The sequence below is a fragment of the Bufo gargarizans genome, unplaced genomic scaffold (assembly GCF_014858855.1).
Source record: "Bufo gargarizans isolate SCDJY-AF-19 unplaced genomic scaffold, ASM1485885v1 fragScaff_scaffold_100_pilon, whole genome shotgun sequence".
Taxonomy (NCBI): Eukaryota; Metazoa; Chordata; class Amphibia; order Anura; family Bufonidae; genus Bufo; species Bufo gargarizans.
In genome coordinates, this window is record NW_025334054.1 from 27,810 (window position 1) to 55,182 (window position 27,373).

The window sequence follows — 27,373 nt, forward strand, 5'->3', positions numbered from 1 at the left end:
GACCTGGTCTCTAATCTGAGCTGCTGTTAACCTGCGATTTCTGAGGCTGGTGACTCGGATGAACTTATCCTCCGCAGCAGAGGTGACTCTTGGTCTTCCTTTCCTGGCGCGGTCCGCATGTCAGCCAGTTTCTTTGTGGCGCTTGATGGTTTTTGTGACTGCACTTGGGGACACTTTCAAAGTTTTCCCAATTTTTCGGACTGACCGACCTTCATTTCTTAAAGTAATGATGGCCACTCGGTTTTCTTTACTTAGCTGCTTTTTTCTTGCCATAATCCAAATTCTAACAGTCTATTCAGTAGGACTATCGGCTGTGTATCCACCTGACTTCTCCACAACGCAACTGATGGTCCCAACCCCATTTATAAGGCAAGAAATCCCTCTTATTAAACCTGACAGGGCACACCTGTGAAGTGAAGACCATCTCAGGTGACTACCTCTTGGAGCTCATCAAGAGAATGCCAAGAGTGTGCAAAGCAGTAATCAAAGCAAAAGGTGGCTACTTTGAAGAACCTAGAATATGACAGATTCTCAGTTGTTTCACACTTGTTTGTTATGTATATAATTCCACATGTGATAATTCATAGTTTTGATGCCTTCAGTGTGAATCTACAATTGTCATAGTCATGAAAATAAAGAAAACTCTTTGAATGAGAAGAAGGTGTCCAAACTTTTGGTCTGTACTGTATGTGTGTGTGTATATATATATATATATATATATATATATATATATATATATACTACAGCGGACAGAATACTGTGTATATATACTACAGAGGACAGTATACTGTATATATACTACAGCGGACAGAATACTGTGTATATATACTACAGAGGACAGTATACTGTATATATACTACAGCGGACAGAATACTGTGTATATATACTACAGAGGACAGTATACTGTGTATATATACTACAGAGGACAGTATACTGTATATATTAGAGAGGACAGTATACTGTGTGTATATATACTACAGAGGACAGTATACTGTGTATATACTACAGAGGACAGTATACTGTATATATACTACAGGGGACAGTATACTGTATGTATACTACAGAGGACAGTATACTGTATGTATACTATAGAGGACAGTATATACTGTATACACACACACTACAGAGGACAGTATATACTGTATACACACACTACAGAGGACAGTATATACTGTATACACACACACTACAGAGGACAGTATATACAGTATACACACACTACAGAGGACAGTATATACAGTATACACACACTACAGAGGACAGTATATACTGTGCACATTTCCGATCTGGCAGCACCCTCCTGTAAGATGCAGTTTGGGCGCCAGTGATCCCGAGCGCTCCTGTAGATGTGGACTCCGGTCGCAGCGACGTTTCAGTCCCTCTCGGAACCTTTTTCAAGCCAAGTGAATTACAAAGTGCAGGGTGTGTGTGACAGGTGTGCGTTCACACTGTTTGCGTCTCTCACACACATCCATTCACAGCTGTAACGAGGGGCGCAGAGACATCCGGCAAAAAATATAGCCCCCCCCCCCAACAATAATGGAGCACCATGTGCTTACCGTTGTGGGTGCAACCTCTTTGCGCGGTTCAGGAATCTCTGCCTTGTTGGGGTTGTGGGCATGGCTAACCATGGGGCTGGTGGGCGGGGGAGGCCGGCTACCCCCACTTACAGATCCACTGCCCCTCCTGGGGGCAAGACGCTCCCCAACTGTTCCATCATCAGCTGCCCCAGGAGGGCTGCGCTTGGCTTGGGAGGGAGTGGGCGCAGGGCCACCTGTGGAGGAGAAATGACATCATCAGAAAGTAGGCTCCTCCCACTGACACTTGTTATCTGATTGGTCACCACAGACTAGATCTATACCTGTATATATAAATATATATCTGTACCCCGAGTGTCAGCGTCATTATCCCGTACCCCGAGTGTCAGTGTCATTATCCCGTACCCCGAGTGTCAGTGTCATTATCCCGTACCCCGAGTGTCAGCGTCATTATCCCGTACCCCGAGTGTCAGCGTCATTATCCCGTACCCCGAGTGTCAGCGTCATTATCCCGTACCCCGAGTGTCAGCGTCATTATCCCGTACCCCGAGTGTCAGCGTCATTATCCCGTACCCCGAGTGTCAGCGTCATTATCCCGTACCCCGAGTGTCAGCGTCATTATCCCGTACCCCGAGTGTCAGCGTCATTATCCCGTACCCCGAGTGTCAGCGTCATTATTCCGTACCCCCAGTGTCAGCGTCATTATCCCGTACCCCCAGTGTCAGCGTCATTATCCCGTACCCCCAGTGTCAGCGTCATTATCCCGTACCCCCAGTGTCAGCGTCATTATCCCGTACCCCCAGTGTCAGCGTCATTATCCCGTACCCCCAGTGTCAGCGTCATTATCCTGTACCCCCAGTGTCAGCGTCATTATCCTGTACCCCCAGTGTCAGCGTCATTATCCTGTACCCCCAGTGTCAGCGTCATTATCCTGTACCCCCGAGTGTCAGTCTCCTGTACCCCCGAGTGTCAGTCTCCTGTAACCCCGAGTGTCAGTCTCCTGTAACCCCGAGTGTCAGTCTCCTGTAACCCCGAGTGTCAGTCTCCTGTAACCCCGAGTGTCAGTCTCCTGTAACCCCGAGTGTCAGTCTCCTGTAACCCCGAGTGTCAGTCTCCTGTAACCCCGAGTGTCAGTCTCCTGTAACCCCGAGTGTCAGTCTCCTGTAACCCCGAGTGTCAGTCTCCTGTAACCCCGAGTGTCAGTCTCCTGTAACCCCGAGTGTCAGTCTCCTGTAACCCCGAGTGTCAGTCTCCTGTAACCCCGAGTGTCAGTCTCCTGTAACCCCGAGTGTCAGTCTCCTGTAACCCCGAGTGTCAGTCTCCTGTACCCCGAGTGTCAGTCTCCTGTACCCCGAGTGTCAGTCTCCTGTACCCAGAGTGTCACTACCCAGTACCCCCAGTGCTGAGCGCCTTCCTCTGGGGTGCCCAGGACTCACAGAAGTCGCTGTGCCTCCTCTGCCTCTGGTACCCCCGCTGGTTCTTGCTGTGGGCGGACGATGACTTGCTGGCGCCATTGGTGACATCAGAGGTGACTCGACTGCGAGAGAGGGAGAGCGTGCTGTCTGATCGAGACTCCCCTGCTTCATTCTGCAGGAGACAGAGGGGACATGTCAGCGCCGTCTCATGTGGGAGAGGCAGGAGGCAGCAGCGCAGCCTGTGTCTGGCCTCACCTCAGGTTTCCGCCCCAGCAGCAGGTAGGTGGCCATAACCTCATTGTACTTATTAGAGTTTAAAGCGTCTTTAATCTCCTCCCTGGAATATCCCATCTCCAGCATGACCTCTGAGGAAGACAAGAGACACTGAAGGCTTCCACACACCCCCATGGAAAGTTCTAGAAGTTCAGTGGATGTCGGGGAACCAACAAATCAGCCCACCCAGACAAAGACTTGGGGTTCACTCAGGGGGTCCCCATGTGTCTGAAACAATGATGTCATCACTAAGCAGACATCTGAGACAAGATCATGGGAGGAGTAGTTTGGTGGTATCTCACCGATGCGCTTAGGGTCAGCGTGGTCTTCCTCCGGCTCCTTGTATGGCTTCAGATCGTCACTGTCAAACCCGATATTCATCCATTTGTCATTCATTATTTGCTGAGGAAAAAAAACAAAGAAATTGAGGAGACGGGCAGCTGGACACAGGCGTCTGGGGTGAGAGGCGGCGATTGTGGGGTCACCTCTAGAGTGCAGCGTTTGGTGGGGTTCAGCACCAGAAACCTGCGCAGGACACTCTCACAGTCTGTGCTCATGTAGAAGGGGACTCTGTATTTACCACGAAGAACACGTTCCCTCAGCTCCTGATGAAGAAGAAAATAAATCATCATTTTCTGGTCCAGCAAGACCATCATGTACCCCCAAGGGACAACCATGCACCACCCAAGAGACCACCGAGCCATGCCCCAGGAGACCAATGTCTACCACCCAGGAGACACTGAGCTCCTCCACACTACAGAGTTCCAGGCAGGACCTCATCACAGCCTTACCTTGAGGTTCTGTCCATCAAATGGCAAGGAGCCACTGACCAGAGTGTACAGTATGACCCCCAGGCTCCACACATCCACTTCAGGACCATTGTACCTCTTTCCTTGGAACAATTCAGGAGCCGCATACGGGGGACTCCCACAGAATGTGTCCAGCTTTCCACCAGGAGTAAATTCATTACTGAACCCAAAGTCAGCAATCTTAATATTAGCCTCAGAGTCGAGCAGGAGGTTCTCAGCCTGAAAGAAGAAGCAAGATGGGACCAGAGGGACATCACACAACAGAGAGCAGGCTGTGCGCCATGGAGCCTTCTCACCTTAAGATCCCGGTGGACAATGTTCTTCTGGTGACAGTAGTGAACGGCGGATACAATCTGTAAGGAGAAGAGACATGGTCACCGATCAGAGCGGTCACAGAAGCCTCCTCCCCATACAACTGGGTCTGACTGGGAGGGAAGGAGGCTAGGACTGGGTCTGACTGGGAGGGAAGGAGGCTAGGACTGGGTCTGACTGGGAGGGAAGGAGGCTAGGACTGGGTCTGACTGGGAGGGAAGGAGGCTAGGACTGGGTCTGACTGGGAGGGAAGGAGGCTAGGACTGGGTCTGACTGGGAGGGAAGGAGGCTAGGACTGGGTCTGACTGGGAGGGAAGGAGGCTAGGACTGGGTCTGACTGGGAGGGAAGGAGGCTAGGACTGGGTCTGACTGGGAGGGAAGGAGGCTAGGACTGGGTCTGACTGGGAGGGAAGGAGGCTAGGACTGGGTCTGACTGGGAGGGAAGGAGGCTAGGACTGGGTCTGACTGGGAGGGAAGGAGGCTAGGACTGGGTCTGACTGGGAGGGAAGGAGGCTAGGACTGGGTCTGACTGGGAGGGAAGGAGGCTAGGACTGGGTCTGACTGGGAGGGAAGGAGGCTAGGACTGGGTCTGACTGGGAGGGAAGGAGGCTAGGACTGGGTCTGACTGGGAGGGAAGGAGGCTAGGACTGGGTCTGACTGGGAGGGAAGGAGGCTAGGACTGGGTCTGACTGGGAGGGAAGGAGGCTAGGACTGGGTCTGACTGGGAGGGAAGGAGGCTAGGACTGGGTCTGACTGGGAGGGAAGGAGGCTAGGACTGGGTCTGACTGGGAGGGAAGGAGGCTAGGTCTGGGTCTGACTGGGAGGGAAGGAGGCTAGGACTGGGTCTGACTGGGAGGGAAGGAGGCTAGGACTGGGTCTGACTGGGAGGGAAGGAGGCTAGGACTGGGAGGGAAGGAGGCTAGGACTGGGTCTGACTGGGAGGGAAGGAGGATAGGACTGGGTCTGACTGGGAGGGAAGGAGGATAGGACTGGGTCTGACTGGGAGAGAAGGAGGATAGGACTGGGTCTGACTGGGAGGGAAGGAGGATAGGACTGGGTCTGACTGGGAGGGAAGGAGGATAGGACTGGGTCTGACTGGGAGGGAAGGAGGATAGGACTGGGTCTGACTGGGAGGGAAGGAGGATAGGACTGGGTCTGACTGGGAGGGAAGGAGGATAGGACTGGGTCTGACTGGGAGGGAAGGAGGATAGGACTGGGTCTGACTGGGAGGGAAGGAGGATAGGACTGGGTCTGACTGGGAGGGAAGGAGGATAGGACTGGGTCTGACTGGGAGGGAAGGAGGATAGGACTGGGTCTGACTGGGAGGGAAGGAGGATAGGACTGGGTCTGACTGGGAGGGAAGGAGGATAGGACTGGGTCTGACTGGGAGGGAAGGAGGATAGGACTGGGTCTGACTGGGAGGGAAGGAGGATAGGACTGGGTCTGACTGGGAGGGAAGGAGGATAGGACTGGGTCTGACTGGGAGGGAAGGAGGATAGGACTGGGTCTGACTGGGAGGGAAGGAGGATAGGACTGGGTCTGACTGGGCGAGGAGGGCGGGACTGGAAGAGTTAGCACTAAGCCATATAAACAGTGGTGAGGAGACATGAGGCACGATGGAGCGGGAGGCACGGGCTTACCTGACGGAATTTGGCACGGGCTTCTTTCTCCTTCATCCGCCCGTGAGACACCAGGTAATCAAACACTTCACCTGAGAGTGCAAGAGGATGGTTATATACTGGGGGTGTCTGGAGGGGGTTGGGGTGACATTCAATGAGGGGCTGTACCTCCACTGGCGTACTCCATGATCAGGTAGAGGGTCTTCTCTGTCTCAATCACTTCAAAGAGCTTTACTGTGAGAAAGAGTGAAGACAGTGAGTGGAAGAAATACATGGAGGCTGGAGGCCGCATCTCATCCTCGCGCTGACTCACCAATATTCGGGTGGTTCAGGCCCTTCATGATCCGAACTTCACGGAAAAGCTGAAAAGACACAATTCACATTTATGATGGCTGGACTCCACGTCCATGGTCTCCTAGAAGAGGCCGGACTCCACGTCCATGGTCTCCTAGAAGAGGCCGGACTCCACGTCCATGGTCTCCTAGAAGAGGCCGGACTCCACGTCCATGGTCTCCTAGGAGAGGCCGGACTCCACGTCCATGGTCTCCTAGGAGAGGCCGGACTCCACGTCCATGGTCTCCTAGAAGAGGCCGGACTCCAGAGTGAAACATGGTGAAGGGGGCATCATGTGGGGTCAGGAGTGAAGGGAAGTTGGAACGCAGTAAATACCGGTGGGCGAAAAATACGGTATGTATATGTATATGTATATATATACATACACACACACACATATACATATGTGTGATGTAGATGTGAGACTGTGGAGGAGGTTCACCTTCCAGGAGGACAATGATTCTATAGATACGGCAGAAACTGGACTGAAGGGTCTAATTTATGGGAGCGGCCGAGTCACAGTCCAGACCTCAATCCAATGGAGAATCTATGGCATGAAGACTGCTGGACACAACATCCACCAGAACGGGCACAGATCCCAAGGTCTAGATGTCCTGACCTATAGAGACATCCCCGAGAGACTGCTGGACACAACATCTACCAGAACGGGCACAGATCCCAAGGTCTAGATGTCCTGACCTATAGAGACATCCCCGAGAGACTGCTGGACACAACATCCACCAGAACAGGCACAGATCCCAAGGTCTAGATGTCCTGACCTATAGAGACATCCCCGAGAGACTGCTGGACACAACATCTACCAGAACGGGCACAGATCCCGGGTCTAGATGTCCTGAGCTAAAGAGACATACCCTGAGAGACTTCTGGACACAACATCTACCAGAACAGGCGCAGATCCCGGGGTCTAGATGTCCTGAGCTATAGAGACATACCCTGAGAGACTGCTGGATACAACATCTACCAGAACGGGCGCAGATCCCAGGGTCTAGATGTCCTGAGCTATAGAGACATACTCCAAGAGACTGTTGGAAACGACATCCACCAGAACGGGCACAGATCCTGGGGTCTAGATGTCCTGAGCTATAGAGACTGCTGGACACAACATCTACCAAAACAGGCAAAGATCCCGGGGTCTAGATGTCCTAAGATATATAGACATCCCCGAGAGACTGCTGGGCACAACATCCACCAGAACGGGCACAGATCCCGGGGTCTAGATGTCCTAAGATATATAGACATCCCCGAGAGACTGCTGGACACAACATCCACCAGAACGGGCACAGATCCTGGGGTCTAGATGTCCTGAGCCATAGAGAGACATCCCTGAGAGACTGCTGGACACAACATCTACCAGAACGGGCGCAGGTCCCGGGGTCTAGATGTCCTGAGCTATAGAGACATCCCCGAGAGACTGCTGGACACAACATCTACCAGAACGGGCGCAGATCCCGGGGTCTAGATGTCCAGAGCTATAGCTGTACCCAGAGAGACTGCTGGACACAACATCTACCAGAACGGGCGCAGATCCCGGGGTCTAGATGTCCAGAGCTATAGAGACATACCCTGAGAGACTGCTGGACACAACATCTACCAGAACGGGCGCAGATCCCGGGGTCTAGATGTCCTGAGCTATAGAGACATCCCCGAGAGACTGCTGGACACAACATCTACCAGAACGGGCACAGATCCCGGGTCTAGATGTCCTGAGCTATAGAGACATCCCCGAGAGACTGCTGGACACAACATCTACCAGAACGGGCGCAGGTCCCGGGTTCTAGATGTCTTGAGCTATAGCTGTACCCAGAGAGACTGCTGGACACAACATCTACCAGAACGGGCGCAGATCCCGAGGTCTAGATGTCTTGAGCTATAGCTGTACCCAGAGAGACTGCTGGACACAACATCTACCAGAACGGGCGCAGATCCCGAGGTCTAGATGTCCTGAGCTATAGCTGTACCCAGAGAGACTGCTGGACACAACATCTACCAGAACGGGCGCAGATCCCGGGGTCTAGATGTCCAGAGCTATAGCTGTACCCAGAGAGACTGCTGGAAACAACATCTACCAGAACGGGCGCAGATCCCGAGGTCTAGATGTCCTGAGCTATAGCTGTACCCAGAGAGACTGCTGGACACAACAACATCTACCAGAACGGGCACAGATCCCGAGGTCTAGATGTCCCGAGCTATAGAGACATACCCTGAGAGACTGCTGGACACAACATCTACCAGAACGGGCACAGATCCCGGGGTCTAGATGTTCCGAGCTATAGAGACATACCCCGAGAGACTGCTGGACACAACATCCCCCAGAACGGGCACAGATCCTGGGGTCTAGATGTCCTGAGCTATAGAGACATCCCCGAGAGACTGCTGGACACAACATCTACCAGAACGGGCGCAGATCCCGTGGTCTAGATGTCCCGAGCTATAGAGACATACCCCGAGAGACTGCTGGACACAACATCTACCAGAACGGGCACAGATCCCGAGGTCTAGATGTCCCGAGCTATAGAGACATCCCCGAGAGACTGCTGGACACAACATCCACCAGAACGGGCACAGATCCCGAGGTCTAGATGTCCCGAGCTATAGAGACTGCTGGACACAACATCCACCAGAACGGGCACAGATCCCGAGGTCTAGATGTCCTGAGCTATAGAGACATACCCAGAGAGACTGCTGGACACAACATCTACCAGAACGGGCGCAGATCCCGGGGTCTAGATGTCCAGAGCTATAGCTGTACCCAGAGAGACTGCTGGACACAACATCCACCAGAACGGGCACAGATCCCGAGGTCTAGATGTCCTGAGCTATAGAGACATACCCCGAGAGACTGCTGGACACAACATCTACCAGAACGGGCACAGATCCTGGGGTCTAGATGTCCTGAGCTATAGAGACATACCCCGAGAGACTGCTGGACACAACATCTACCAGAACGGGCACAGATCCTGGGTCTAGATGTCCTGAGCTATAGAGACATCCCCGAGAGACTGCTGGACACAACATCTACCAGAACGTGCACAGATCCCGGGTCTAGATGTCCTGAGCTATAGAGACATCCCCGAGAGACTGCTGGACACAACATCCACCAGAACGGGCGCAGATCCCGGGGTCTAGATGTCCAGAGCTATAGAGACATACCCCGAGAGACTGCTGGACACAACATCTACCAGAACGGGCACAGATCCCGGGTCTAGATGTCCTGAGCTATAGAGACATCCCCGAGAGACTGCTGGACACAACATCTACCAGAACGGGCGCAGGTCCCGGGTTCTAGATGTCTTGAGCTATAGCTGTACCCAGAGAGACTGCTGGACACAACATCTACCAGAACGGGCGCAGATCCCGAGGTCTAGATGTCTTGAGCTATAGCTGTACCCAGAGAGACTGCTGGACACAACATCTACCAGAACGGGCGCAGATCCCGAGGTCTAGATGTCCTGAGCTATAGCTGTACCCAGAGAGACTGCTGGACACAACATCTACCAGAACGGGCGCAGATCCCGGGGTCTAGATGTCCAGAGCTATAGCTGTACCCAGAGAGACTGCTGGAAACAACATCTACCAGAACGGGCGCAGATCCCGAGGTCTAGATGTCCTGAGCTATAGCTGTACCCAGAGAGACTGCTGGACACAACAACATCTACCAGAACGGGCACAGATCCCGAGGTCTAGATGTCCCGAGCTATAGAGACATACCCTGAGAGACTGCTGGACACAACATCTACCAGAACGGGCACAGATCCCGGGGTCTAGATGTTCCGAGCTATAGAGACATACCCCGAGAGACTGCTGGACACAACATCCACCAGAACGGGCACAGATCCTGGGGTCTAGATGTCCTGAGCTATAGAGACATCCCCGAGAGACTGCTGGACACAACATCTACCAGAACGGGCGCAGATCCCGAGGTCTAGATGTCCCGAGCTATAGAGACATACCCCGAGAGACTGCTGGACACAACATCTACCAGAACGGGCACAGATCCCGAGGTCTAGATGTCCCGAGCTATAGAGACATCCCCGAGAGACTGCTGGACACAACATCCACCAGAACGGGCACAGATCCCGAGGTCTAGATGTCCCGAGCTATAGAGACTGCTGGACACAACATCCACCAGAACGGGCACAGATCCCGAGGTCTAGATGTCCTGAGCTATAGAGACATACCCAGAGAGACTGCTGGACACAACATCTACCAGAACGGGCGCAGATCCCGGGGTCTAGATGTCCAGAGCTATAGCTGTACCCAGAGAGACTGCTGGACACAACATCCACCAGAACGGGCACAGATCCCGAGGTCTAGATGTCCTGAGCTATAGAGACATACCCCGAGAGACTGCTGGACACAACATCTACCAGAACGGGCACAGATCCTGGGGTCTAGATGTCCTGAGCTATAGAGACATACCCCGAGAGACTGCTGGACACAACATCTACCAGAACGGGCACAGATCCTGGGTCTAGATGTCCTGAGCTATAGAGACATCCCCGAGAGACTGCTGGACACAACATCTACCAGAACGTGCACAGATCCCGGGTCTAGATGTCCTGAGCTATAGAGACATCCCCGAGAGACTGCTGGACACAACATCCACCAGAACGGGCGCAGATCCCGGGGTCTAGATGTCCTGAGCTATAGAGACATACCCCGAGAGACTGCTGGACACAACATCCACCAGAACGGGCGCAGATCCCGGGGTCTAGATGTCCCGAGCTATAGAGACATACCCCGAGAGACTGCTGGACACAACATCTACCAGAACGGGCACAGATCCCGGGTCTAGATGTCCTGAGCTATAGAGACATCCCCGAGAGACTGCTGGACACAACATCTACCAGAACGTGCACAGATCCCGGGTCTAGATGTCCTGAGCTATAGAGACATCCCCGAGAGACTGCTGGACACAACATCTACCAGAACGGGCACAGATCCCGAGGTCTAGATGTCCTGAGCTATAGAGACATACCCCGAGAGACTGCTGGACACAACATCCACCAGAACGGGCGCAGATCCCGGGGTCTAGATGTCCCGAGCTATAGAGACATACCCTGAGAGACTGCTGGACACAACATCTACCAGAACGGGCGCAGATCCCGGGGTCTAGATGTCCTGAGCTATAGAGACATCACCTGAGAGACTGCTGGACACAACATCTACCAGAACGGGCGCAGATCCCGGGGTCTAGATGTCCCGAGCTATAGAGACATACCCCGAGAGACTGCTGGACACAACATCCACCAGAACGGGCGCAGATCCCGGGGTCTAGATGTCCTGAGCTATAGAGACATCACCTGAGAGACTGCTGGACACAACATCTACCAGAACGGGCGCAGATCCCGGGGTTTAGATGTCCTGAGCTATAGACGTACCCCATTAGACGGCACTGGAACTGCAGCAAAAGGGGTTCAGAAAGTAATTACTTACAGGGCATGAATACTTATGCACATTGAAGTTCTGATATTTTGTCTAAATTACAGTTTTTGTCACCATAATAATACTTGAACCTTCAGCGGTCGACGGTGTGACCTGCTGCAGACCCCAAAATCCATTGAATGCAATAAAACTGAAAACCTCTACGGGGATGAATACTTCCACAAGGCCCTGTGTCAGCGCTCTGAGGCCGTCCTGCTCCTAGGCAGGGAATTTCGGGGGGCTGAGGGTCACCCCACTGCTGTACACGAGACACGAGTCCCGCTCAGACACATCACGAGGTCCCACAATCTGATCACACAGCAGAAGACCGTGACCTTAATGTCCTACAGATCTGGAACACATCCCAGATATTTACCAGTGATGGTCAATAAAGCAGATGAGGTCCGGAACAAGCACACGAGAGACACAGGCCATGAAATTCTGGAGCAGGAAACTTCAGCTACACAACCAGCACCTCCATCATCCACCTGTCAACAGCCTCACAACCAGCACCTCCATCATCCACCTGTCAACAGCCTCACAACCAGCACCTCCATCATCCACCTGTCAACAGCCTCACAACCAGCACCTCCATCATCCACCTGTCAACAGCCTCACAACCAGCACCTCCATCATCCTCCTGCCACCAGCCTCACAACCAGCACCTCCATCATCCTCCTGTCAACAGCCTCACAACCAGCACCTCCATCATCCACCTGTCAACAGCCTCACAACCAGCACCTCCATCATCCACCTGTCAACAGCCTCACAACCAGCACCTCCATCATCCACCTGTCAACAGCCTCACAACCAGCACCTCCATCATCCCCCTGCCACCAGAATCACAACCAGGACCTCCATCATCCTCCTGCCACCAGCACCTCCATCATCCTCCTGCCAACAGCTACACAACCAGCACCTCCATCATCCACCTGTCAACAGCCTCACAACCAGCACCTCCATCATCCACCTGTCAACAGCCTCACAACCAGCACCTCCATCATCCACCTGTCAACAGCCTCACAACCAGCACCTCCATCATCCTCCTGCCACCAGCCTCACAACCAGCACCTCCATCATCCCCCTGCCACCAGAATCACAACCAGGACCTCCATCATCCTCCTGCCACCAGCACCTCCATCATCCTCCTGCCAACAGCTACACAACCAGCACCTCCATCATCCACCTGCCACCAGCATTACAACCAGGACCTCCATCATCCACCTGTCACCAGCACCTCCATCATCTACCTGTCACCAGGCTCACAACCAGCACCTCCATCATCCTCCTGCCACCAGCCTCACAACCAGGACCTCCATCATCCACCTGTCAACAGCCTCACAACCAGCACCTCCAGCATCCTCCTGCCAACAGCCTCACAACCAGCACCTCCATCATCCACCTGTCAACAGCCTCACAACCAGCACCTCCATCATCCACCTGTCAACAGCCTCACAACCAGCACCTCCATCATCCTCCTGCCACCAGAATCACAACCAGGACCTCCATCATCCTCCTGCCACCAGCACCTCCATCATCCTCCTGCCAACAGCTACACAACCAGCACCTCCATCATCCACCTGCCACCAGCATTACAACCAGGACCTCCATCATCCACCTGTCACCAGCACCTCCATCATCTACCTGTCACCAGGCTCACAACCAGCACCTCCATCATCCTCCTGCCACCAGCATCACAACCAGCACCTCCTTCATTCACCTGCCAACAGAATCACAACCAGCACCTCTATCATCGACCTGCCACACTATCAGGACCTCCATTATCCACCTGCCACCAGCTGAAAAAAAAACAGCACCTCCATCATCCACCTGCATCAAAACCAGTATCTCCATCATCCACCTGCTACAAAAACAGAACCTCCATCATCTACCTGTAACCAACATCACACCCAGCACCTCCATCATCCACCAGCAACTAGCAACACAACCAGCACTTCCATCATCTAACTTCCACCAGTAACTCCATAATCCACCTGCTACCAGCTACACAACCACCACCTCCATCATCCACCTGCCATCAGCATCACTACAGCACCTCCATTATCCACCTGTCACCATCAACACTACCAGCACCTCCATCATTTACCTGCCACCAGCCTCACAGCCAGCACCTCCATCATCCAATTGCCACCTGCTATACAACTTGCACCTCCATCATCCATCACCCACCAGCTACACAACCAGCACCTCCATCATCCACCTGTCAACAGCCTCACAACCGGCACCTCCATCATCCACCTGTCAACAGCCTCACAACCAGCACCTCCATCATCCACCTGTCAACAGCCTCACAACCAGCACCTCCATCATCCTCCTGCCAACAGCTACACAAACAGCACCTCCATCATCCACCTGCCACCAGCATTACAACCAGGACCTCCAACATCCACCTGTCACCATCAACACTACCAGCACCTCCATCATTCACTTGCCACCAGCCTCACAACCAGCACCTCCATCATCCAATTGCCACCTGCTACAAAGTCAACACCTCCATCATCCATCACCCACTAGCTACACAACCAGCACCTCCATCATCCACCTGTCACCATCACTACCAGCACCTCCATCATTTACCTGCCACCAGCACCTCCATCATCCAATTGCCACCTGCTACACAACTTGCACCTCCATCATCCATCACCCACCAGCTACACAACTTGCACCTCCATCATCCATCTGTCACCATCCTCACATCCAGAACCTCCATCATCTAACTGCCACCAGAATCACAACCATCACCTCCATCATTCACCTGCCACCAGCCTCATTACCAGCACTTCCATCATTCACCTGTCCCCATAATCACAACCAGCACCTCCATCATCCAATTGCCACCTGCTAAGAGACAACACCTCCATCATCCATCACCCACCAGCTTCTCAACCAGCACCTCCATCATCCACCTGTCACCATCCTCACAACCAGAACCTCCATCATCTAACTAGCACCAGCCTCACATCCTGCACCTCCATCATCCACCTGTCACCCGCATCACTACCAGCACCTCCATCATCCACCTGTCACCAGCATTACTACCAGAACCTCCATCATTCACCTGTCACCAGCCTTACAACCAGCACCTCCATCATCCACCTGTCACCATCCTCACAACCAGAACCTCCATCATCTAACTAGCACCAGCCTCACATCCTGCACCTCCAACATCCACCTGTCACCCGCATCACTACCAGCACCTCCATCATCCACCTGTCACCAGCATTACTACCAGAACCTCCATCATTCACCTGTCACCAGCCTTACAACCAGCACCTCCATCATCCACCTGTCACCATCCTCACAACCAGAACCTCCATCATCTAACTAGCACCAGCCTCACATCCTGCACCTCCATCATCCACCTGTCACCCGCATCACTACCAGCACCTCCATCATCCACCTGTCACCAGCATCACTACCAGCACATCCATCAACCACCTGTCACGGTGGGGAGTAGGGGGGAAACGCCTACCGAAAAACGATAGAGAGCGGGAACAGAAACTAGGTCTGGACACTGGAGACAGGGAGCAGGTCACCTCCTAATGCCACCCTAATCCTATCCCTGACTCCTAACACTATGAGCAAACCCAGAAGGTAGGAGGGCTCATACACAGGAACCTTGGGCCCTACTAACCCTAAAGATACCTGGAAGTAATGTCAGGACTAGGAACGACCTGTTCCTTCCCAGATGAGTGAACAAGCACCTCCCTAAGGCCTAGTTACCAGCGACAACAAACTTACTGTCCTAGAGCGGGTCCACCTGACCCGTAGCACCTTACACCACGCTCACATAGAGAGATGACAGTGACAAGCAAACTGGATCAGCAGGTAAGAGTCCAGTGTCAAGAATAACCACTGACACAAGAACATCGGGATACTTGGTCACTTACCTGCTGCTGGAAGGCAGACGAGCAGTCCACACCACAACAAACTGGAAACCATGACTATGTACTGGAACCAAAACACCAAACAGGACACAGTACAAACACAGGATCCAGCACATTGGTAACTGCCCGGACCCCCCTGCGGACAGGATGAAAGGCGGCCCCCGGCAGAGCTGCTCACTGACTTGTGAGCTACACAACCTCCATCATCCACCTGCCACCAGCATCTCCATCATTCACCTGCCACCAGCTACACAACCACTACCTCCATCATCCACCTGTCACCAGATACACAACCAGTACATCCACCTGCCACCAGCTACACAACCACTACCTCCATCATCCACCTGTCACCAGATACACAACCAGTACATCTATCATCCACCTGCCACCAGCTACACAACCACTACCTCCATCATCCACCTGTCACCAGATACACAACCAGTACATCCATCATCCACCTGCCACCAGCTACACAACCAGTACCTCCATCATCCACCTGCCACCAGCTACACAACCAGTACCTCCATCATCCACCTGCCACCAGCTACACAACCAATACCTCCATCATTTACCTGCCACCAGCTACACAACCAGTACCTCCATCATCCACCTGCCACCAGCCTCACAACCAGTACATCTATCATCCACCTGCCACCAGCTACACAACCACTACCTCCATCATCCACCTGTCACCAGATACACAACCAGTACATCCATCATCCACCTGCCACCAGCTACACAACCAGTACCTCCATCATCCACCTGCCACCAGCTACACAACCAGTACCTCCATCATCCACCTGCCACCAGCTACACAACCAATACCTCCATCATTTACCTGCCACCAGCTACACAACCAGTACCTCCATCATCCACCTGCCACCAGCTACACAACCAATACCTCCATCATCCACCTGCCACCAGCTACACAACCAATACCTCCATCATTTACCTGCCACCAGCTACACAACCAGTACCTCCATCATCCACCTGCCACCAGCCTCACAACCACTACCTCTATCATCCAATTGCCACCAGCTACACAACCACTACCTCCATCATCCACCTGCCACCAGCCTCACAACCAGCACCTCCATCATCCACCTGCCACCAGCCTCACAACCAGCACCTCCATCATCCACCTGCCACCAGCCTCACAACCAGCACCTCCATCATCCACCTGCCACCAGCCTCACAACCAGCACCTCCATCATCCACCTGCCACCAGCCTCACAACCAGCACCTCCATCATCCACCTGCCACCAGCCTCACAACCAGCACCTCCATCATCCACCTGCCGCCCGTGTTATGATGAACTCGTCTTGTATGTATTTGATATTTTGTAATCTTTATTATGTTCTATAATCTCCTTTTTTATGGCCCAAGTCACTTCGGGCCCTCGGCCTGGGACGCCGGGCGCACACCCTCGCCCTCTCAGCTAACGTCTGGGCACTCACAGGCCGTTACCCCTGAGGATGCCTCTGACGTAGGCCCAGATACATGTCCGGGGTCAGACTACCGCTCGCTATCCTCTGCGGGTAGCCTTCTTGATGCTACATTATTATTTATGACTTTTTCTTTTTTTTGCCATTTAATTGGACTTTAAATTCTCTCGGACGGCACGTGTCTGTGGACCTCGGTGGGCTCCGTGTCGGTCTCGCCTATACCGCCACATGGTTCACTCCATACTGTCTTTACAGTGCATGTCCGTCCTGTCCAATAAACGGGCTTTACCGATTATCTCCGGGACGTGCGTCTCATGGCGGTTTTCTCGGCTCTCTGGCTTCTTGGTTGTTTATCCTCATTGAGATAACATTGGGGGGCTCCAGACGGAGGCCTCTGGGGTCTCCATCGTGTGGACAACCAGTGGGAACCCGCTGCTGCGCCTTTTACCCGTATATCAGGTTCCAGGAATTCTATAGGTTCTGATTGGCTGGTGCACCCGGGCGCCGTCCACATACCCAGGAGGCGGTCACACCTGGTGCCAAACCTCAGCCTCCACCGCACACACAGGCGACACGATGGAGCGCCACGTCTGTCCTAGAGAACATTAGCAACAGCTGGGGGGCCACATGCAGGGGCCCGAGAGCCACATCTAGTTGATGCGCTAGAGAAACATCATTAACGATGACTGCAGGACGGTCTGGGAGAAATGGACCTGTACAGTCTCTACAGGCTTCTATAGGTCTCCTGTACGGTCTCTACAGGCTTCTATAGGTCTCCTGTACGGTCTCTACAGGCTTCTATAGGGCAGTCGTCTCCTGTACAGTCTCTACAGGCTTCTATAGGTCTCCTGTACGGTCTCTACAGGCTTCTATAGGTCTCCTGTACGGTCTCTACAGGCTTCTATAGGGCAGCCGTCTCCTGTACGGTCTCTACAGGCTTCTATAGGGCAGCCGTCTCCTGTACGGTCTCTACAGGCTTCTATAGGGCAGTCGTCTCCTGTACGGTCTCTACAGGCTTCTATAGGGCAGTCGTCTCCTGTACGGTCTCTACAGGCTTCTATAGGGCAGTCGTCTCCTGTACGGTCTCTACAGGCTTCTATAGGGCAGTCGTCTCCTGCACGGTCTCTACAGGCTTCTATAGGTCTCCTGTACGGTCTCTACAGGCTTCTATAGGGCAGCCGTCTCCTGTACAGTCTCTACAGGCTTCTATAGGGCAGCCGTCTCCTGTACGGTCTCTACAGGCTTCTATAGGGCAGCCGTCTCCTGTACGGTCTCTACAGGCTTCTATAGGGCAGCCGTCTCCTGTACGGTCTCTACAGGCTTCTATAGGGCAGCCGTCTCCTGTACGGTCTCTACAGGCTTCTATAGGGCAGCCGTCTCCTGTACGGTCTCTACAGGCTTCTATAGGGCAGCCGTCTCCTGTACGGTCTCTACAGGCTTCTATAGGGCAGCCGTCTCCTGTACGGTAGCTATAGGGCAGTCGTCTCCTGTACAGTCTCTACAGGCTTCTATAGGGCAGCCGTCTCCTGTACGGTAGCTATAGGGCAGTCGTCTCCTGTACGGTCTCTACAGGCTTCTATAGGGCAGTCGTCTCCTGTATGGTCTCTACAGGCTTCTATAGGGCAGTCGTCTCCTGTACGGTCCTCTACAGGCTTCTATAGGGCAGCCGTCTCCTGTACGGTAGCTATAGGGCAGTCGTCTCCTGTACGGTCTCTACAGGCTTCTATAGGGCAGTCGTCTCCTGTATGGTCTCTACAGGCTTCTATAGGGCAGCCGTCTCCTGTACGGTCTCTACAGGCTTCTATAGGGCAGCCGTCTCCTGTACGGTAGCTATAGGGCAGTCGTCTCCTGTACGGTCTCTACAGGCTTCTATAGGGCAGTCGTCTCCTGTATGGTCTCTACAGGCTTCTATAGGGCAGTCGTCTCCTGTACAGTCTCTACAGGCTTCTATAGGGCAGTCGTCTCCTGTACAGTCTCTACAGGCTTCTATAGGTCTCCTGTACGGTCTCTACAGGCTTCTATAGGGCAGTCGTCTCCTGTATGGTAGCTATAGTATCTATGTTCTAGACATCAGCGCGGTATATGTTTGCCTCCCTCAGGCTGCAGTGTGAACAGTATCTTGCCCGTCTGGTCAGTGTCCCGACGAGGGGCAGCAGCAGGACCCTCCACCTTGGCTCACCCCTCTGGGCGTTATATTACCCCCCCCCCCCCCCCCCCCCCGGGGCAGCCGTCTCCTGTATGGTCTCTACAGGCTTCTATAGGGCAGCCGTCTCCTGTACGGTCTCTACAGGCTTCTATAGGGCAGCCGTCTCCTGTACGGTCTCTACAGGCTTCTATAGGGCAGTCGTCTCCTGTATGGTCTCTACAGGCTTCTATAGGGCAGTCGTCTCCTGTATGGTCTCTACAGGCTTCTATAGGGCAGTCGTCTCCTGTACGGTCTCTACAGGCTTCTATAGGTCTCCTGTACGGTCTCTACAGGCTTCTATAGGGCAGTCGTCTCCTGTATGGTAGCTATAGTATCTATGTTCTAGACATCAGCGCGGTATATGTTTGCCTCCCTCAGGCTGCAGTGTGAACAGTATCTTGCCCGTCTGGTCAGTGTCCCGACGAGGGGCAGCAGCAGGACCCTCCACCTTGGCTCACCCCTCTGGGCGTTATATTACCCCCCCCCCCCCCCCCCCGGGGCAGTCGTCTCCTGTACGGTCTCTACAGGCTTCTATAGGGCAGTCGTCTCCTGCACGGTCTCTACAGGCTTCTATAGGTCTCCTGTACGATCTCTACCGGCTTCTATAGGGCAGCCGTCTCCTGTACAGTCTCTACAGGCTTCTATAGGGCAGCCGTCTCCTGTACGGTCTCTACAGGCTTCTATAGGGCAGTCGTCTCCTGTACGGTCTCTACAGGCTTCTATAGGGCAGCCGTCTCCTGTACGGTAGCTATAGGGCAGTCGTCTCCTGTACGGTCTCTACAGGCTTCTATAGGGCAGTCGTCTCCTGTACAGTCTCTACAGGCTTCTATAGGGCAGTCGTCTCCTGTATGGTAGCTATAGTATCTATGTTCTAGACATCAGCGCGGTATATGTTTGCCTCCCTCAGGCTGCAGTGTGAACAGTATCTTGCCCGTCTGGTCAGTGTCCCGACGAGGGGCAGCAGCAGGACCCTCCACCTTGGCTCACCCCTCTGGGCGTTATATTACCCCCCCCCCCCCCCCCCCCCCCGGGGCAGCCGTCTCCTGTACGGTAGCTATAGGGCAGTCGTCTCCTGTACGGTCTCTACAGGCTTCTATAGGGCAGTCGTCTCCTGTATGGTCTCTACAGGCTTCTATAGGGCAGCCGTCTCCTGTACGGTCTCTACAGGCTTCTATAGGGCAGTCGTCTCCTGTACAGTCTCTACAGGCTTCTATAGGGCAGTCGTCTCCTGTACAGTCTCTACAGGCTTCTATAGGGCAGTCGTCTCCTGTACAGTCTCTACAGGCTTCTATAGGGCAGTCGTCTCCTGTACAGTCTCTACAGGCTTCTATAGGGCAGTCGTCTCCTGTACAGTCTCTACAGGCTTCTATAGGTCTCCTGTACGGTCTCTACAGGCTTCTATAGGGCAGCCGTCTCCTGTACGGTAGCTATAGGGCAGTCGTCTCCTGTACGGTCTCTACAGGCTTCTATAGGGCAGTCGTCTCCTGTATGGTCTCTACAGGCTTCTATAGGGCAGTCGTCTCCTGTACAGTCTCTACAGGCTTCTATAGGGCAGTCGTCTCCTGTACAGTCTCTACAGGCTTCTATAGGGCAGTCGTCTCCTGTACAGTCTCTACAGGCTTCTATAGGGCAGTCGTCTCCTGTACAGTCTCTACAGGCTTCTATAGGTCTCCTGTACGGTCTCTACAGGCTTCTATAGGGCAGTCGTCTCCTGTATGGTAGCTATAGTATCTATGTTCTAGACATCAGCGCGGTATATGTTTGCCTCCCTCAGGCTGCAGTGTGAACAGTATCTTGCCCGTCTGGTCAGTGTCCCGACGAGGGGCAGCAGCAGGACCCTCCACCTTGGCTCACCCCTCTGGGCGTTATATTACCCCCCCCCCCCCCCGGGGCAGCCGTCTCCTGTATGGTCTCTACAGGCTTCTATAGGGCAGCCGTCTCCTGTACGGTCTCTACAGGCTTCTATAGGGCAGCCGTCTCCTGTACGGTAGCTATAGGGCAGTCGTCTCCTGTACGGTCTCTACAGGCTTCTATAGGGCAGTCGTCTCCTGTATGGTCTCTACAGGCTTCTATAGGGCAGTCGTCTCCTGTATGGTCTCTACAGGCTTCTATAGGGCAGTCGTCTCCTGTACGGTCTCTACAGGCTTCTATAGGTCTCCTGTACGGTCTCTACAGGCTTCTATAGGGCAGTCGTCTCCTGTATGGTAGCTATAGTATCTATGTTCTAGACATCAGCGCGGTATATGTTTGCCTCCCTCAGGCTGCAGTGTGAACAGTATCTTGCCCGTCTGGTCAGTGTCCCGACGAGGGGCAGCAGCAGGACCCACCACCTTGGCTCACCCCTCTGGGCGTTATATTACCCCCCCCCCCCCCCCCCCCCGGGGCAGTCGTCTCCTGTACGGTCTCTACAGGCTTCTATAGGGCAGTCGTCTCCTGCACGGTCTCTACAGGCTTCTATAGGTCTCCTGTACGATCTCTACCGGCTTCTATAGGGCAGCCGTCTCCTGTACAGTCTCTACAGGCTTCTATAGGGCAGCCGTCTCCTGTACGGTCTCTACAGGCTTCTATAGGGCAGCCGTCTCCTGTACGGTAGCTATAGGGCAGTCGTCTCCTGTACGGTCTCTACAGGCTTCTATAGGGCAGTCGTCTCCTGTACAGTCTCTACAGGCTTCTATAGGGCAGTCGTCTCCTGTATGGTAGCTATAGTATCTATGTTCTAGACATCAGCGCGGTATATGTTTGCCTCCCTCAGGCTGCAGTGTGAACAGTATCTTGCCCGTCTGGTCAGTGTCCCGACGAGGGGCAGCAGCAGGACCCTCCACCTTGGCTCACCCCTCTGGGCGTTATATTACCCCCCCCCCTCCCCCCCGGGGCCACCAGCGCACATGTCTCACCTTTTGGAGGCTGCTGGGGTTCAGCTGAGTTTTATCAATTATCTTTATAGCGACCTGAAAGTGAGAAAAGAGGACGCATGATGAGTGACACGCTAAGCACACGTGTAGACTGCCGCACACGCCAGGACTCTCACCTCTCTCCCGGTTAGGACATGTCTTCCCAGCTTCACTTTAGCAAAGTTTCCCTTCCCAATGGTCCTCAGGAGCCTGTAATTGCCCACATGTGGCTCATCGGGGGCGGAGCTCCGGGACCGGGCTCCTGGGGGGCGGGACGGCCAAGAGACAGAGGAGGAGGAGGTGGTTGAGCCTTTTTCGGAGCGGGCAGAGCCAGTCTGAAAGAGATATAAGGCGTTAGGTGCGTGGGGGCCACAGCGTTGTGCCCAGCATGAGGGCCCCTGAGCAGGCATCGCCGGCCTCCATCCACCCCGTGTGGAATAAGCCCCCCGCTCTAATTAAAGGAACAGGTGCCGCTATTCCCTGCATCGGTAAAAACATCCAGGACCACAAAACGCCAACTGGGAACCAGCAACATCTGTGATCACACCCACAAAGTGACACCCTGGGGCGAGCAATCACTGACACCCACAATGTGACCCCCCGGGGCCAGAGCAATCACTGGCACCCACAATGTGACCCCCCGGGGCCAGAGCAATCACTGACACCCACAATGTGACCCCCCGGGGCCAGAGCAATCACTGACACCCACAATGTGACCCCCCGGGGCCAGAGCAATCACTGGCACCCACAATGTGACCCCCCGGGGCCAGAGCAATCACTGACACCCACAATGTGACCCCCCCGGGGCCAGAGCAATCACCGACACCCACAATGTGACACCCCGGGGCCAGAGCAATCACCGACACCCACAATGTGACACCCCGGGGCCAGAGCAATCACCGACACCCACAATGTGACCCCCCGGGGCCAGAGCAATCACTGACACCCACAAAGTGACACCCTGGGGCCAGAGCAATCACTGACACCCACAATGTGACACCCCGGGGCCAGAGCAATCACTGACACCCACAAAGTGACACCCTGGGGCGAGCAATCACTGACACCCACAATGTGACCCCCCGGGGCCAGAGCAATCACTGACACCCACAATGTGACCCCCCGGGGCCAGAGCAATCACTGACACCCACAATGTGACCCCCCGGGGCCAGAGCAATCACTGACACCCACAATGTGACCTCCCGGGGCCAGAGCAATCACTGACACCCACAATGTGACCCCCCGGGGCCAGAGCAATCACTGACACCCACAATGTGACCCCCCCGGGGCCAGAGCAATCACTGACACCCACAATGTGACCCCCCCGGGGCCAGAGCAATCACTGACACCCACAATGTGACCTCCCGGGGCCAGAGCAATCACTGACACCCACAATGTGACCCCCCGGGGCCAGAGCAATCACTGACACCCACAATGTGACCCCCCGGGGCCAGAGCAATCACTGACACCCACAATGTGACCCCCCCGGGGCCAGAGCAATCACTGACACCCACAATGTGACCCCCCCGGGGCCAGAGCAATCACTGACACCCACAATGTGACCCCCCGGGGCCAGAGCAATCACTGGCACCCACAATGTGACCCCCCGGGGCCAGAGCAATCACTGACACCCACAATGTGACCCCCCGGGGCCAGAGCAATCACTGACACCCACAAAGTGACACCCCGGGGCCAGAGCAATCACTGACACCCACAATGTGACCCCCCAGGGCCAGAGCAATCACTGACACCCACAATGTGACCCCCCCGGGGCCAGAGCAATCACTGACACCCACAATGTGACCCCCCAGGACGAGAGACCTCCCCAACACCCAGAATGTGACACCCCGGAATGAGAGACCTCCCCGACACCCAGAATGTGACACGCCGGGACGAGAGACCTCCCCAACACCAAGAATGTGACACCCCGAGACGAGAGACCTCAGCAACACCAAGAATGTGACACCCCGAGACGAGAGACCTCAGCAACAGTGACACCCCGGAACAAGAGACCTCCCCGACACCCAGAATGTGACACCCCGGGACAAGAGACCTCCCCGACACCCAGAATGTGACACCCCGAGACGAGAGACCTCCCCGACAACCAGAATGTGACACCCCGAGACGAGAGCCCTCAGCAACACCAAGAATGTGACACCCCGAGACGAGAGACCTCAGCAACAGTGACACCCCGGAACAAGAGACCTCCCCGACACCCAGAATGTGACACCCCGGAACAAGAGACCTCCCCGACACCCAGAATGTGACACCCCGGGACAAGAGACCTCCCCGACACCCAGAATGTGACACCCCGAGACGAGAGACCTCCCCGACACCCAGAATGTAACACCCACGAGACAAGAGACCTCCCCAACACCCAGAATGTGACACCCCGAGACGAGAGACCACCCCGACACCCAGAATGTGACACCCCGAGACGAGAGACCTCCCCAACACCAAGAATGTGACACCCCAAGACGAGAGACCTCAGCAACACCAAGAATGTGACACCCCGAGACGAGAGACCTCAGCAACAGTGACACCCCGGAACAAGAGACCTCCCCGACACCCAGAATGTGACACCCCGGGACAAGAGACCTCCCCGACACCCAGAATGTGACACCCCGAGACGAGAGACCTCCCCGACAACCAGAATGTGACACCCCGAGACGAGAGCCCTCAGCAACACCCAGAATGTGACACCCCGGGATGAGAGACCTCCCCAACACCCAGAATGTGACACCCCGGGACGAGAGACCTCCCCAACACCCAGAATGTGACACCCCGGGACGAGAGACCTCAGCAACAGTGACACCCCGGAACGAGAGACCTCCCCAACACCCAGAATGTGACACCCCGGGACGAGAGACCTCCCCGACACCCATGAGACGAGAGACCTCCCCGACACCCAGAATGTGACACCCCGGGACGAGAGACCTCCCCGACACCCAGAATGTGACACCCCGGGACGAGAGACCTCCCCGACACCCAGAATGTGACACCCCGGGACGAGAGACCTCACTGACACGCACAATGTGACACCCTGGGACGAGAGACCTCAGCAACAGTGACACCCCGGAACGAGAGACCTCCCCGACACCCACAATGTGACACCCCGAGACGAGAGACCTCCCGACACCCAGAATGTGACACCCCGGAACGAGAGACCTCTCCAACACACAGAATGTGACACCCTGGAACGAGAGACCTCCCCGACACCCAGAATGTGACACCCGAGACGAGAGACCTCCCCGACACCCAGAATGTGACACCCCGGGACGAGAGACCTCCCCGACACCCAGAATGTGACACCCCGGGACGAGAGACCTCAGCAACAGTGACACCCCGGAACGAGAGACCTCCCCGACACCCAGAATGTGACACCCCGAGACGAGAGACCTCCCCGACACCCAGAATGTGACACCCCGGAACGAGAGACCTCCCCAACACCCAGAATGTGACACCCCGGAATGAGAGACCTCCCCGACACCCAGAGACGAGAGACCTCCTCGACCCCCAGAATGTGACACCCCGGGACGAGAGACCTCCCCGACACCCAGAGACGAGAGACCTCCTCGACCCCCAGAATGTGACACCCCGGGACGAGAGACCTCCCCGATACCCAGAATGTGACACCCCGAGACGAGAGACCTCCCCGACACCCAGAATGTGACACCCCGGGAAGAGAGACCTCCCCGACACCCAGAATGTGACACCCCGAGACGAGAGACCTCCCCGAAACCCAGAATGTGACACCCCGGGACGAGAGACCTCCCCGACACGCAGAATGTGACACCCCGGGACGAGAGACCTCCCCGACACCCAGAATGTGACACCCACGAGACGAGAGACCTCCCCGACACCCAGAATGTGACACCCCGGGACGAGAGACCTCCCCGACACCCAGAATGTGACACCCTGAGACGAGAGACCTCAGCAACACCCAGAATGTGACACCCTGGGACGAGAGACCTCCCCGACACCCAGAATGTGACACCCCCGAGACGAGAGACCTCCCCGACACCCAGAATGTGACACCCCCAAGACGAGAGACCTCCCCGACACCCAGAATGCGACACCCCCAAGACGAGAGACCTCCCCGACCCCCAGAATGCGACACCCCGGGACGAGAGACCTCAGCAACACCCAGAATGTGACACCCCGGGACGAGAGACCTCCCAGACACCCAGAATGTGACACCCCGAGACGAGAGACCTCCCGACACTCAGAATGTGACCCCCCGAGACAAGAGACCTCAGCAACACCCAGAATGTGACACTCCGGTACGAGAGACCTCCCCGACACCCAGAATGTGACACCCCGAGACGAGAGACCTCAGCGACACCCAGAATGTGACACTCTGGAACGAGAGACCTCCCCGACACCCAGAATGTGACACCCCGGAATGAGAGACCTCCCCGACACCCAGAGACGAGAGACCTCCTCGACCCCCAGAATGTGACACCCCGGGACGAGAGACCTTCCCCGACACCCAGAATGTGACACCCACGAGACGAGAGACCTCCCCGACACCCAGAATGTGACACCCCGGGACGAGAGACCTCCCCGACACCCAGAATGTGACACCCCGGGACGAGAGACCTTCCCCGACACCCAGAATGTGACACCCACGAGACGAGAGACCTCCCCGACACCCAGAATGTGACACCCCGGGACGAGAGACCTCCCCGACACCCAGAATGTGACACCCCGGGACGAGAGACCTCAGCGACACCCAGAATGTGACACTCCGGGGTGAGAGACCTCCCCGACACCCAGAATGTGACACCCTGGGACGAGAGACCTTCCCCGACACCCAGAATGTGACACTCACGAGACGAGAGACCTCCCCGACACCCAGAATGTGACCCCCCCGGAGCACTCACCGAGTCATTGATCCTCTCGCTGCCGGTGGACGCACGAGACATGGTCAGGCCGCAGGGTCTCACAGCATTCCTCTGCACTCCAGGGGGGGCTGAGAGCAGGATGGGGTGAGGATGAGCAGGATGAGGGGAGGATGGGGGTGGTCTTCTCTCACCAGCAGGGCGCTCTCCCCATCATCCGCTCAGGCCCTGCAGTCTTTTCATGTCTCTGTCAGGGATGTCTCTGAGGCCTGAGCTCTCCTTCCTGAACACTCAGTCCCTGGCTGTCTCTAGATGTCTCTCCATGGTGCCCTGGCAGCTGTCTCTCTGGGCGGGGTGAG

At 55.0% G+C, this 27,373-nt stretch overlaps 1 protein-coding gene across 1 annotated transcript; it reads right to left on the bottom strand.

Annotated features, from left to right (window-relative positions):
• Nucleotides 1-1,475: 1,475 nt before the first annotated feature.
• On the bottom strand, nucleotides 1,476-27,373 carry LOC122922274 (MAP/microtubule affinity-regulating kinase 4-like). The gene is made up of 13 exons (XM_044272833.1): nucleotides 27,057-27,373; nucleotides 22,311-22,508; nucleotides 22,177-22,230; nucleotides 6,280-6,328; nucleotides 6,135-6,200; nucleotides 5,988-6,058; nucleotides 4,332-4,388; nucleotides 4,018-4,254; nucleotides 3,712-3,831; nucleotides 3,529-3,628; nucleotides 3,209-3,318; nucleotides 2,975-3,125; nucleotides 1,476-1,774 (listed from the first exon to the last, which is right to left on the bottom strand). The coding sequence occupies exons 1-13, from the start codon at nucleotides 27,096-27,098 to the stop codon at nucleotides 1,476-1,478; spliced, it is 1,554 nt and encodes a 517-aa protein (XP_044128768.1). The 5' UTR covers nucleotides 27,099-27,373.